This window comes from Peromyscus maniculatus, chromosome 6 (assembly GCF_049852395.1).
Source record: "Peromyscus maniculatus bairdii isolate BWxNUB_F1_BW_parent chromosome 6, HU_Pman_BW_mat_3.1, whole genome shotgun sequence".
NCBI classification, from domain to species: Eukaryota; Metazoa; Chordata; class Mammalia; order Rodentia; family Cricetidae; genus Peromyscus; species Peromyscus maniculatus.
Window position 1 is genome coordinate 38,545,481 of NC_134857.1, and position 14,421 is coordinate 38,559,901.

Below are 14,421 nucleotides of genomic sequence, written 5' to 3' on the forward strand. Positions count from 1 at the left end.
TGTGTGTGTGTGTGTATGAAGTCTGAGGATAATGTAGAAGTCTTCCTTGGTTATTCTCTACCTTATTCACAGGAAACATTTCACTGTTTTAATAACAGCTACTGCTAAGCTAGCAATTAACAATGATGTGGATATTAAAAGCATATGCTAACTTAAGTTTTCATTTTAAAACTGGATCTTCCAAGGTAACATTCATTGACTTGTAGGTGTTCAGGTGCAGGTGGATTTGGTAAGTGGCCCTCACTATATGATAGGCCATGGGGGGGGGGGATGAGTGTTTTCACAGAATGAAGTCATATAAAGGGTTAAAAGCGTCCTCAAGGACTTGAGCCCGTGCTGTCACAGGAGCTTAAACAGCTCTACACACTTAAGGGAGTTGAAGCCAGATAACAGAGGATGAACAGTAAGTGAGGGACCTTATTCATTGAGGCAGTCTTTCAATTGAGTCCAGAGCTCACCCATATGACTAGTCTAGCCAGCCAGCTTGCTCCTGAAATTCCCTGCCTCTGCCTCCCCAGCACTGCATTCACAAGCAGGCTGACACACCCATCTTGAATTTATATAAGGTCTGGGGATGCAAATTTTGTTCTTCATGCATGTGTGGGAGCACTGAGCCATCTCCCTAGCCCCTCAGATCTTTGAGAAAAGCTTTCTGGTTTTATTGGCATGCAGTTTCCATTGCTGCAGCAAGCCAAATAGATCTAATACTTTTGATCGTTTGTTATTTTTCTGTCATCTTTGCTGTGGGTTTTGACACTTAGATCTATATTCACTCTAAGGGACTCTTAGGCAGTAGTTCATAAAGAATTTGAACATTTTTAAAGGAAGCTAAGTAAGATTTGAATAACTACAGTCTTGTCCACCAAAGGAAAAATAAAAATAGCATTAATACTTGCTCTGGAATCACATAGTAAGTTTAACAAAATATGTTAAATAACATTGATATGAAAATGAATGGTATTGTTTTAGCTTGCACATAAAGAACAGAGACAACTGAAAGTAGGAGTGATTGATTGCTCAAGAGAAAAATTGAGCAACTACATGTATAGAAAGAAAACTAAACATAAAACATAAAACACCCAACCAAGATACAATTCAAATATATTTTATTATATAGACACTGAAAGTGATTTTCTTTTCTTAAAACATGGAACTGGCTTCAGTTACATAAATTCAAGGTTTGCTTCTGTCAGACACACATATATGATAAAGCATGTATCATACATAGACGATAAAGTAAAACATCACAAGATTTATTCATGGTAAGCAATATTTCAAACAGAAATAATCAATGGCTAAGGAGACGAAGTGTTGATTGTGTAATTTCCTGGCTTCTTCAAACTAGTCTGACAGTTTTCCTTCTTAAGATAGAGGAAATGTCACATCAGAGGGAGGGAAATGGAAAGATGGAAGTGTGAGTAAGAGTGTGGAGGCTGGAGATGAGCTCAGCACTACAGCACTCACCTGGCAGACCTAGGATCCTGGGTTTGATGCCCCAAATAAAAAACAAGCGAGAACAGGAAACAACATGCACTTTTATAGGGTAGAGTAGAGAACAATCTAGAATGAAGTAGAAAACTCATGGGTATGGACAGCAGATCAACAGTGGGAATTCTTATCAAGGAACACAAAATTTTACCTCTACCAAAAATCATCAGTAGTAAAAACAGTGTCCTTTCAAGTAGAAGAAGGAAATACTGGATATTAATTATGTGATAAAACTTAAGTGAGAAAATGGCAAGAAAAGTATAAATGAAAATAATCCTGTTAGTAGAATAAAATGTCCCACAGAAGCACTAAAGAGAGTACATTAAAGTTTCTTATAGACCCTGTTACAGGAGTCAAAGGATGAGTACAACTTTGAGGAAAGAATAGGAGGAGGACTCCATGAAAAATGAAGAGAACTTCATGTAAAGAGAAGAGGTCTACATAAAATGGAGAGAACCCTATATAAAATTTTAGAAAACAACTCTAAATAAAACAAATAAGTCAATAAGACATATGATATATGACTTGCTTACCAGCTATCTACAGCAAGAGGAAGGAGAATAGATGAATCTGGAAAGCAACAACCAAATTCTGGCAGATAAGAACTTCATTCTGTTACTGAGCAGTAATTCCTAGACACATGGATTGGATGGGCCATTTGCAGGGTCATAGATTAAGGTTATCAACATTTCATTTTCCTAAGTAATGACATTTAAAAAGCAAAATCCACATCTTGAAGATCTACCATTTGCTATCATTCTGTTATAAAGAAATGCCATTTTACATTAGCAAGGAAGGACATGATCATTATATATAATTTGGACTACAGAAAAACTACAGGATAAAACTGTATTGAGCCAGAGGGAAAACAACAAATGTCTAATTTCTAACTTGTGGTAGTATTCCAGCTCTAGAATACTCACTTGTAAGTCCATATTACATCACTGTTATCAATAGAGGCTTACTGTTCACAGTCTTTCATTTCCATTTAGGATATTTAAGGGATACTAAAGAGTTCTCCTAACCATTTCTCTTGCCTTTCACCTACTGATGAAAAAGGTATAAGAAAAAGTACAGATGTCTGGCCATGGAAAATTCTGGAAAGACTGCAATGCATGGGAATGTTTTTGTCCAAAATATAGTAGTTAAAACATCTGGGAATAATTCTTTAGAACTTCAAATAGTCAAATATGTTCACTTAAGACCCTGTAACGTGAGCCTTTTTAAAATAAAATCACAGATTCATTTTAATAATGACAAACAGTTTCAAAAGGACTGGGGAAGGGGAAAGATCCTAGAAACCATACCAGGACTCAGTGCTTAAGCTCCCAGAACATACACTGAGTGATATGTTAGGCAGCTGTCCCAGTACATATATGATTAGGAAGAAATTTGAGTTCTCACATATCTGCTTATACCTATTTGTTAGTCTGATGCTACTCCTTCAGCTGATCAAACTTATCCCCAATTTTAGTGATTGGCAATAGTCTATTTACAGGAATTCTATGCAGTAGTTTTTTCTAAAGATACACTGCCTGACATGTTGAGGACCTATCTTTAGGGAGTTCATTACACTAATATACCCACAAACCCTGTGATCTATGATCTATAATGGAGTCTTGCCTGCAAGATATGCAAGGTCAATGGTGTCACAAGGCTTGTGGGAGTAACCAACCAATATCCGACTTTACTTCAGGCCCACTCCATGAGATGTAACCTATATCTGAGCCTTATAACTTTTACTTTTCTAATTTTACTGATGCTCTGGCTCTTTGATAACTTATGTAAAATGTGTGGCTACATTTTAATAACAACATAAAGTCCATCATATAGCATTATTATATTACTAACTTTATTCCTTTACTTTATCTTTAATTATTATTTCTAATTTCTGTAAACTTTGAACACAGGGTACACATGAAAACAGAAAAATACTCATTATTTTGCAAGGTGTGAGAAAACATTTACATTAGTTTTCAATTAATATTTATTGAAATTTTAAAATAAAATTACCATGTTACAAAAAACATGAAAGCATAATTACCAGCTTTCTTGCTCCTCAGGAAAATATACTCAACAAAACCAAAAGAACTAAGGAAGCAAGAAAAAATCCACCAATAAACATTAGTCCCCTTAGAATCTACATGTACCACATCTCAACTTTCAGCTACCATAACATCATTCCCACCATCTTAGCAGGGTTTCAAACAGCTTGATAAAGTATTTGCAGTACTGTTTGGAGAACTAGGCTTCAACTTAGTATTTTCAAAAATTATCATCTCTTACCAAATTACTGTAAATATCAAGTAAAAGGAAAACAATTTAAAGGATAATCAGGTTTTTTTCAAACGTTTATATTGAGTGACATTAGTAACAAAACAATTGAGTAATGACATAAGAAAATCCATCTGAGAGGAAAGGTGATTAAAGTTTTGAAAGTGTGTTTGAGGTATCAATGAGGTACCTGGTCAGAAATACTTAATATCTAATATCTAATATCTAATATCTAATGCGGTATCTGGCTCAACGTCTGTCCAGAATTCATAAGACAGGGTTGGGCTGCCATGCACAGTAAGTAAACAGAAGCAAGAGACACTTACTTCAAAATTGTACGAAGATGAGAAAGAGACTCTAAGAGCAGACAGGAGTAAGCCCAGGAACATACCTGCTTCTGATCCCACTAGAAATGTATGTGGTCATCCAGCCATTTGGCCTCACTATACTCTATGTTGTTTGTATATGCTCTAAATTATAGGTCTTTCCCTGTAGACTGAAAGCTCCTTGAGGGAAGCTTCTGGTCCTTCCATCACAGTACTCAGGACAGGTGCATCAGTGTATCCATGGGACACACACTGTTCAATGGATCACACACATCTGAAATAATGTACTTAGACAAGCACAATCTGAGGTCAAGGTGAAGTTTCCAAGGTTCTAAGAGCATGAACTTCATTAAGGGGCAGCTTTTAGTTAGTGAGATGCTCAGAGTCTTGATCCCTGCAACATTTCCTACTTCATTTTGTGGGTGGAAGTGATGACAGAAAGAGTGACTTTTCCACTCTGCTCACAACTGTGACAGCTTGCCAGTCACTCAAGGTGAAGAAAAAGATGTTTCAGCTCCCTCTGGGTACTTTCTATTCCACATTGCTTCATCCAAAAGACACTGGTGTTTTTCTGTTCTCCTAGCTACCACTTTGTTTGGAAACTTTAAATGCATTATGCAATTTAATTCTCATCCAAATACTCCATCTTACTCAGTAACTCAGCAATTCCCAAAGGACATAAAGAGTAGAAATAGGAGCCCAAGGGCTGACATTGACTATCACCATTTTTCCTCATAGAAACACTGTGCAGAAGCAGAGCAACACTGTCAGAACAAACAGGAAAATGCCCCTGCTTCTCCAGTAAGCTGCAGTGGAAGCCATTAGCGCTACATCCACTATTTCCACTAAAAGGGTGGAAAGAACCCCTTTTACTTGCAGGGCCATCCTAACACTGCTCTTCCCTTCCTGAAGCACAGTAACAGTCATAAACTGAAAGGCTTACATGAAATAAAGCTTTGTTTAGCTGTAATTTTCAAAGCTCCTCTCCTACTACAGGTATACAAATTAAATCTTCACCATTCACTACTTGACTTGAGCTGCTATTGAGGAGGAGACAACAGCTTCATCAAATGCCCGTCAGTATTTCTCAATGTTTACTGACTTCCTGGTTACAGCTTCTTACATTGAAAACATCATATGGATAAGAAAAGTCATTTGAAGAATCATGACTCTCAGAACAGCAGGGAATGTTAAGAGACCAATGCTTAATAAGTGCTGTCCCCGTGGAAGGATGTACAGTGCCACTAATAAGACTGAGATAGAAGAGTCACTACTGTTCATTCTAAAACCTTTCAAAGTTTCTCATTTGGAATTCTGTCATTGGCACTGACTTTGCAAAGTGGCACCTTAAAATGAGTAAAGAGAAAGCATACACACAAAGTCTCATGAGAATCTGCAGCTATGATACCTTTAAATTCCTTTGGTAATATATATCTTGTTAAATGCACAAGCTATGTCATGATTAACAGGTACATTTCATGAAAGTACAATATGTAGAATATATAGAGAAATCATACCTTCTATCAATAGCTCTTGTCCATGACTGCCCAGAAGTGTACGAGATAGGAATGGGGCAAAGTCTACAAAAATTTCACGAAGAAGAGGAGCAACTTTTTCTAAAGCTCTTTCAAGTTTTGCAGTGATGCTGTTGAAATTAAGACATAAAGACTAGTAAATATAGTTCAATATAAATGCCAAATAAACTTTAGTTCTAAATTAAAATATTTACAAGTCACAGTAAAAGTCCAGTCCGAGCCCATGGAAAATAGGAAGCTTCATATGGAAATCTGGGAGGGACACAGTGCTGCAGAGTCTGGTGTCTACTCTGTAGACTTAAGTTGAATGAGAACATCTACATTGTGAAAAAGAGCCTGAGTCCTGCACCCAAAGGGGCCAAAGACACTGCCCAGATCTAGGAATCAGGAAAAAAATGAGTTCTTCAATGTCTCCACACATCATCAGGGACAACGGCTTTTAGGCCTACTGTGTGTTCACTATAGCAGTTACAAAGAATTTAAACTCCTGTTAGCAAAAAGCATTTCCTGTAAAGCTGGACAACGAAAGGTAACTGGAAGTCAGATGACTTGCTTTGTCAGAATAAAATATTATTTGTATGGCTCAGGGTTGCATTTTAAGTAGTTGACTTGCAGGTATATGTTATAAGTAAAAGAAAAAAATGGGGAGGAAATATTTTTACATAGGCAGGTTAATATTTTGGCCATAGATTTACGTCTCATAGAAGTAAGTGTTGGGAAAGACTGCTTAAATGGGAATACTGGCTCTGCTACAGAATAAGTCATGTGATGTTATGAACATCAGCTTTGCCTGCTTGAAGAATGATGATCCTAATATTTGCCCAGTGGAGATTAATCATCTAAGCCACAAAATCTGAGCAGAAAAGCATCCAGTACATAGTGAGATGTCAGGAATGTTAATCTTGTCATATTTTGAATAAAACCCACTCATATGTATTATTGTGAAATATGACTCTGATACACTGAACGACAACAACAAAATCAATATAAGGTTAGATGAGTTCATTGCTCACACAGAAGATATGGAGTAAGGTGTTAACAGTGATGCGTCTATTTCAAACCCGCCCTGTAGCTGTGGGGTGAGGCAGAATCACAGCAGAGTCTGCTGACACAGACTGCCCAGCCACCCATTTCTCACTGAGCATATACAGCTGTAAATGAGATTGTACATGCAAGTCTCAGCTAATGCTGATGCCAATCAGGGACCACTCTGACACTGACTGCTTTAAAGAGAAGCTGATGCTAAGGAATGTTAACATAAAAGCTGGAGAGTTAAGACTACCTAAAGGCTCAGAATTCTCACCATCACAATAGATTTTCTCTTGACTTTTTATAACTATAAATAGAGCTTTTTTTTTTATCATCTTCTATCTCACCAAATCCTTTTCATCAGTAGAATCATTTCCATAGCTTCCAGATAAAGTAATTCCATCTACTATGAAAGCATAAGTAGGGATTACAACTATAGAAATGAAATAGATCCAGATAATTATTAATATTTTCTAAAACTGATTTCTGAAAGAAACACTGAGATTTATTTATGAGTGAGTGAGCACACAGAAATATGAAAAATCAAGATTCTGGAGGTTTATATCCATCATCAAATCATATTGCTAGATTTCCTCACCATATAACACATAACATTCTAAGTGGAAAAGTATTTGTATTCCTTTCTATATTGAAGAAACTGACAGGTTACTGCTGATGTTGATATTTACACATTATTCCAAGTGTGTTTTCAAAGGAGGGTAAATATGTATTCATCCATATATAATTTATCAAAATAAGTGGAACGGAAATAAAATTCATCTTTAGAGCCCCTTTATTTCTTGGCAACGAAAGACTTGAATCCTTCCATACAAAAAGGCATGTTATGCTGGGCCTGCACTTCTCTTCTAATGTTTGCTTTTCTTCTTGGAGAAAAGCACAGTATAAACTGTTGAAATACCATGGTGTGCATGAGAAAACTATCTCTTAACATGTAATAAAGAAATGATAAACCAAGGGAACTCCATGCCTTTCAGTCCTATAAATAGATGTTTCTCTCAAAGACAAAGTAAAAGGAACTGCTGGGCATGGTGGGCGCATCTGAACACTGGGGGGACCCGGACAGAGAACGGCAAGTTCTAGGTCAGACTGAGCTAACAGCAGAAGACCAGAAAGAAACAAACACCATAGAGCAGGCAGAAAAAAATGAAGAATACTTTTAAGCAATTTACTGTGCAAAAAATAGCAGCATGCTTTATTTACTTTAGGGGGAGTACTAGTACTTTTTTCAGTTTTTCTGAGAGTTTACCTCATTTGCAAAAAAGTCCATTCCTTTGGCGCACAGAATACAAAAGTGCAGTGACTACAGAAATGGCACCCCAGTCTTCCAATTACACTTTAGCACCTTCTTAATGCTTAGGGAGGTGATCACCTTGAATAGAGAACACACCCCGGGCTGGAACCCAAACTGTTTAAGTCTCTGACTTCACTCTCCTTACTCCATTCTTTACTTGAACTAAACACTAGAGATGCTCATGAGGCTAGATCAGTGGCTCCTTTGAACTTGGCTCCTTTTCTGGATAGTGAGCAAAAACTCTTAAGAAAGAGCACCACTGATTTTCATATAGAAAATAATGCCTGCAACTGAAGCTATTTATCAACCATTTTAACAGTAATTTTGTTATTGTTAAAGAGAAGACAATAAAACCTTCAAATGAGGTAATGATGCTTTAGATGAGAGTCTATACATGTGAAATCTAATAATAAAACAATATAGCCTGCAGTACAAGTACTTAATAATGTTGTTTTTTTAAAAACCACAATTAGGTACTTTCTTTTCTTTTTTCTTTTTCTTTTGATATAGGGTCTCACTATGTACCTCTGGCTGTCCTGGAACTCAGCCTGTAGACCAAGATGGCCTTGAACTCACAGAGAGCTGTTTGCCTTTATCTCCAAAGTGCTGGGATCAAAGGTGTATCACTACACCAACCTTGTCCTTCCTTTTACATGTTTTTTAAAAGTCTCAGTAAATTCTAAGGATTTTATATAAATATAACACAATCAAGCTGTGGAAAAAAGCAGTGTCTAAAAACCTGTGGCTACAATACTTATTAAATGTTTCTAAACAAAGATTTAACCTCAAGCTATATCCAAGATCATGGTGGTTTTAAGAAGAATATCAGGACAATGGGGAAGATTTTTGAAAAAGTGCATAGAAACATGCTATGTTTTCTATTTCTAGAAAACTTGTGATTACCCACACTCATTTTGGACATTATTCATATTATTAAATTCCATTATTATAATTGTGCTACTTCATAAACTTATAATCTTGATTTACTCTCAATGGCAATTCTTTTTGTAGTATTGCAGTTACTTCGCATGATTTCACAAAGAAAAATTAATAATTTTGTTTTGTAAAATTCTTAAATGTATTCATTTCTTAAAATAAAAAAGGAATGGGCAGTTATAACAACAGAATCTAAAGCTAACATAAGTAACTGTATTATGTAAAGTACCTAGAAGATACAGCAGATAGAAAATAATTTAATTAGGGAATTCCGTGGTAGAAACACTTAACTAATTAAATGTTCCTATATGAATTAGGGAATGTAGACATAGGTAAATGAAATGGTTTGTTTAAGAAAATACATAGAAAGAGACTATTATGATAGAAAAGCCATCCAAGGTTGTTTAATCAGTTACATGTTATGACTAGGAACTGACAAGACCTGCCTTTAAACATTTTATCAGGCTTTCATTCAATTACTGCTGTGAAACATGAGTAAGCATACTAGAGAGCTGATGGGTAAACAGATCAGAAATTTCAGAATCAGTAACATACAGTCAAACAGTTTTTAAGCTGTAAGTTTCTAGGGTTGCTACCACTAAGCAAAACAACATGCTATAAAAAAGAAATGTGTGTTTATTTTATTTTTCACAATCTTATAGAATAGAAAGCTGACATTTCTCCTGATTTCTTCCAAACAGAATAATATATATTTTAAGAGCACAATGTACACATTAAGAAAGTAGATAGAATTACACAAGATTAAGAAATTTGAGGCTGAACAGAATTCTTCCATATAAGAAGTTTATTACTTTATAATATAAACTAAATTCTAAGTAAATATTTTTCATGTTTTAAGAAACATGATGCCTGTTGGGGATGTATTTAAATAATTATAAAAGCTTTTGGAGTGCATTTTTGGAAATTGTTAATTGGATGTTTGGTAGATGGAAAGGAAATAACTGAACATGGAAATTCAGCAATTCCTCTTTTCAAGTCAACTATTTGAACAAAATATCATCAAACTTCCCTATAGTGAGACAAAAATATAAAGTCAAGAAAATAAAAAATTAACTGAGACTCAAGCCCAGTAATATAAAGGGCCAGGATATTTGTGCTTTAAATCACTGATAGACAAATTATAATAAAACGCCCTAAAAATAAAGTTATTCCCAGACAGTAACATCACAGGAGCTGTTTAAGTTACTCTTCTTCTGGCAGAGTTCTGAGCAGGGCTGTAGAGCGCCCCCAGAAGTGAGGCTGCTTCAACCAAAGCCACACCCAATGCTGGTCAGTGAAAGGTAAAGAGACTGAGCCTTGATTTGACTGAAGATGTCACCCCTCTTGAGGCTACTGCAGTTCTGGCTCTTTCCCAAGCAGTGTTCTGAAATTGTTTCACTTTTCTTGCAGACTAATTCTCACTCTCCAAGCCTTTATAGGTGGTCTTATCCAGAACATTCCCCAGTAAGCCAGACATATGCCCTGCTTTGCTTATGAAGCTCCTTCCTGAGGTAGTAATTTAGTATGCTTTTAGAATAGCATTCACTTCATAGGTAACTTTGTAAAATGTAAGTTAAAAAAAATCAACAAATAACTTGACTACTTAAGGAGAAATAAAGGACATCTATTTGTGATGGAGAATCCTATTCTGACACAAGAGCATATAAACTCTACCAGGTAGCAACTAGCCTTGAACTTGAAATAAAAAACAAGAACTTCTCAACAGGAAAAAGATACAGGAACTTGCTTTGCTGGTGAAAGCTGAGGAAGAAGAAACATAAGGCACTATGTGAGCTGGTCATAACATTTCAGCTAACATTTGAAATTTCTGAAGTTGAAGTGATAGCATTATAACATAGGAGAGTAAAATTCTCAGAGTGGTAAACACAGCAGGATCCTAAAGCTACTTTCAAACAGTTTTCTATAAGCCTCAGCAATAGATAAGACAAGACTGGATAGAATGTACAAGATGGGAAAAACTTCCTTTGCTTCTGTAAGCTGAGATGTTCCAATAACTGTAGTAAGAAGGCACAAAGTACAGCTTGGAATCGTTCTCCATTTCCTCCATATGACAGGGTAACAGTCTCATGGAGGCTGTGGGAAAGCTAGCAATCATTCCAATTCATGACACAAAAGAAAGCCTAAACATTGCTAGTGCCAGAACAGGAAAATTCTCTGCACCAAGGATGGGGTAAGAAAACATCTTGAGACCTCAAAATTTCGAGATTCCATCACTGAGTAGTCAGAATCCATGTGAGATTCTCTATCTGCCCATGACTGAGAACTGAGTCTGAACAAGGACAACAAGAAGCCCAGGCCCCTGAACACTGGGCACACAAGTACTCAGTGAAAGACTAGCAGTCTATGACTGTAGAGGGGGTTCAGAGTACTGAGTCTATCTGAAAGATAACACCCAAGCAGCCTACAAAGAGGGAAGAAGCCGGGCGTTGGTGGCGCATGCCTTTAATCCCAGCACTCGGGAGGCAGAGCCAGGCAGATCTCTGTGAGTTCGAGGCCAGCCTGGGCTACCAAGTGAGCTCCAGGAAAGGCGTAAAGCTACACAGAGAAACCCTGTCTCGAAAAAAAAAGGAAAAAAAAAAAGAGGGAAGAAGACTGAGAACAGTTGACAAAACAGCACCCATTCAAGTAAAAAGTAAAGATTGAAAGAGTCAGAGAGTTACAGTTCACAGAGAATAACCAAAACCAAAATAAAATTCTGCTAATCTCCACACTAGGATGACTTGGCTTCTGACACTAAAAACCTGGCACAAGTAGAATAGGGCACATTTCAGGCATCAATGCTACTAAGATGCCAACATCATATCCACAATTTCATTTTCAACCAAAATTACAATGTATTCAAAGCAGCAGAAAAGAACAAAACAGATTGTTTCCAGGTTCTGGCTAGATGCCCATCAACAGAAGAATGGATGAAAAAAATGTGGTACATATACACAATGGAGTACTACTCAGCAGAGAAAAACAATGAAAGCATGAAATTTACAGGCAAATGGATGGAACTAGAAAAAAATCATCCTGAGTGAGGTAACCCAGATCCAGAAAGACAGTCATGGTATGTACTCACTCATAAGTGGATTCTAGATATAAAATAAAGAACAATCAGACCACAACCCATAGAAACATGGAGGCTATATATATAGCATGGAGGTCCCTAGGACGACTGTGGCTTATAATAAATTTCGGTTTTACTCAATTATTGAAAAAAAAATAGCAAAACGAATGGAAACACATGAACTATGAACCAAAGGCTGAGGGGCCCCCAGCTGGATCAGGCCCTCTGAATAGGTGAGACAGTTGATTGGCTTGATCAGTTTGGGAGGCATCTAGGCAGTGGGACCGAGTCCTGTGCTCATTGCATGAGTTGGCTGTTTGAAACCTGGAGGTTATTCAGGGACGCTTGGCTCAGTCTGGGAGGAGGGGACTGGACCTGCCTGGACTGAGTCTACCAGGTTGATCTCAGTTCTCGAGGGAGGCTTTGCCCTGGAGGAGGTGGGAATGGGGGTGTGTGCTGGGGGGTAAGGGGAGGGGATGGGCGGGGGAAGAACAAGGGAACCCGTGGCTGATATGTAGAACTGAATGGTATTGTAAAATAAAATAAAAGGAAAAAAAATAAAGATTAACCCTTTCCACCCTAGTATAAATAAGAAATTAAAAAAAAAACAGAGATAAGCTTATAGAACGAGGATCATAAGCAAATCTGCTTCTAGAACTATCTAGGAATCTAAAGCAAGCACTATTTGCCATGTGAAAGAATTAAGACATGGCAAGACAGCCAACATGTATGAGCAAAGGTGTATTACAAAAGAAGCAAAAGTATGTAAATCTCAAACAATGGTAGAAATGAAGAATATAGTTAAGAGACAATATGCTTTCATTAGATGAATCAACAGAGTCAAGTAAACCAGGTGAAGAATCAGTGACTTTAAACACTTTCATGCTTCCTGTAGTACTGTTGACAAAAGCCATGTGAAATTAACCTAAGTGTCTGTCAATAGGTGAATGTATAGGGAAGGGGTAGTATCTAGACCACATGTAGAATATGTACTATCCTGTCATCTGCAGCAAACATGGATAGGCTTGCAAGACAATGTTCAACATGAGATAAATCATGTACAGAATAAATACTGTATGATCTCACACATGAAGAATCTAAAGAACTCAGTCTTATTGAGATTGTGAGCTGAATATGGTTACACAGGCTAGAGACAGGGGAAGAAGAGGGAGGATAGGAGAATTTCTTCAAGGGATACAGCATTACAATTAAAAAGTGTTAAGTTCTAATTACATAATATGGTGATTTTAGTTAATAATAAAGCAATACACACACCACATTTTTAACATTTAAAAGATATGATTTTAAGTATTTTATCACATAGGAATTCAAGAGCTTTGGAACAGTAAGAACTAATTTCTTATGGTGTTGCTAAATAATGTGTCAAAAGATACCTGAGCCATAGCCTATGGAACCTAGGCTATGTATAGGACATGTATCATGTCAAAAGTGTCTTTGCAAGTCAAATTAAGAGTATGTACACTAAGATAGGGAGAGTGCCCTGTAGGTGTGCTCAGCCTAAGCACATGGACTACTGGACACCTCTGCGGTTCCAGAAGAAGCACCGAGAAGGAAGAAGACAGGACAGAGGAGTCAGAAGAGGAACACCAGCAGTCCAGAATGAGAAGCACCTGACACACTCTACTGGTTCTGAGTATTGCAAGCCACATTCAGGGAAAAGGGAAAATGCTGAGTGCCAAGTACAGCACGGACAGACAACAAGGAAAGTAACAGGTTCATGAGTCCTATCTGATAAGAGTTGGATTTGTTTACAGCCTCACATAATCTGGAAGTAGATCCCAGTCTCCATAAGAATGTGGTCCAGCTATGAGGCCAGTCTGAGTAAGTTAGATTCAAAGCCTGCAGAACTGAGGGAATTAATAAACAGATGTTGTTACAGAGTACTAGATTTCTGCAAATTTGATGTGGCCACAACACAAAACTAAGGAAATGAAAGACACAGTAAAAGAAATAAATGATCATCAGTTAAGAACTTTCCCCAAACAGTAAAAGTTACTAAAAGCACACACCCAAGAGACATAAAACACCTTGTAGAATTTTAATAGTAAATAACCCAAATTTGTCATAATAAAATATTACAATGAAGATAATAAGAAGTTTGAGGAAAGCAGAGACTAAAGGCTCACTTCACAGAACAAAGAATGGCATTCTCTTCAGAATAACCCTGCAAGTCTGAAGACATGAAATAAAGTATTTCAAATCCATTTCCAAAACATAAAAATCAACAACTCTGTATCGGTCAGAAAATCATTAGGCAGTGAAAGTAAAACTAGGGGCTTTTCCAAACAACAAATGTTGAGGAAATATTTGAAGTTAGCTTGAACTGTTTGAGGAAGTTCTTTCAGTACAGAGAATGATTCCTGACAAAACCCTAGATTTATGTAAATTAAGAGTGCTAGAAATAATAAATGTGGGTAAACTGACTGT

At 36.9% G+C, this 14,421-nt stretch overlaps 1 protein-coding gene across 9 annotated transcripts in view; it reads right to left on the minus strand.

Annotated features, from left to right (window-relative positions):
- The window catches only part of Nbea (neurobeachin), a 545,747-nt gene that overhangs the window by 308,437 nt on the left and 222,889 nt on the right, over nt 1-14,421 (minus strand). For 8 of the 9 annotated variants that reach the window (XM_076574103.1, XM_076574106.1, XM_076574104.1 and 5 more), the window contains one exon: nt 5,606-5,733. The exons of the other annotated variant lie outside the window; for it this stretch is intronic. In XM_076574103.1, coding sequence (XP_076430218.1) covers nt 5,606-5,733 — 128 coding nt within the window. The remainder of the gene's footprint in view (nt 1-5,605; nt 5,734-14,421) is intronic. 9 annotated transcript variants of the gene reach the window in all.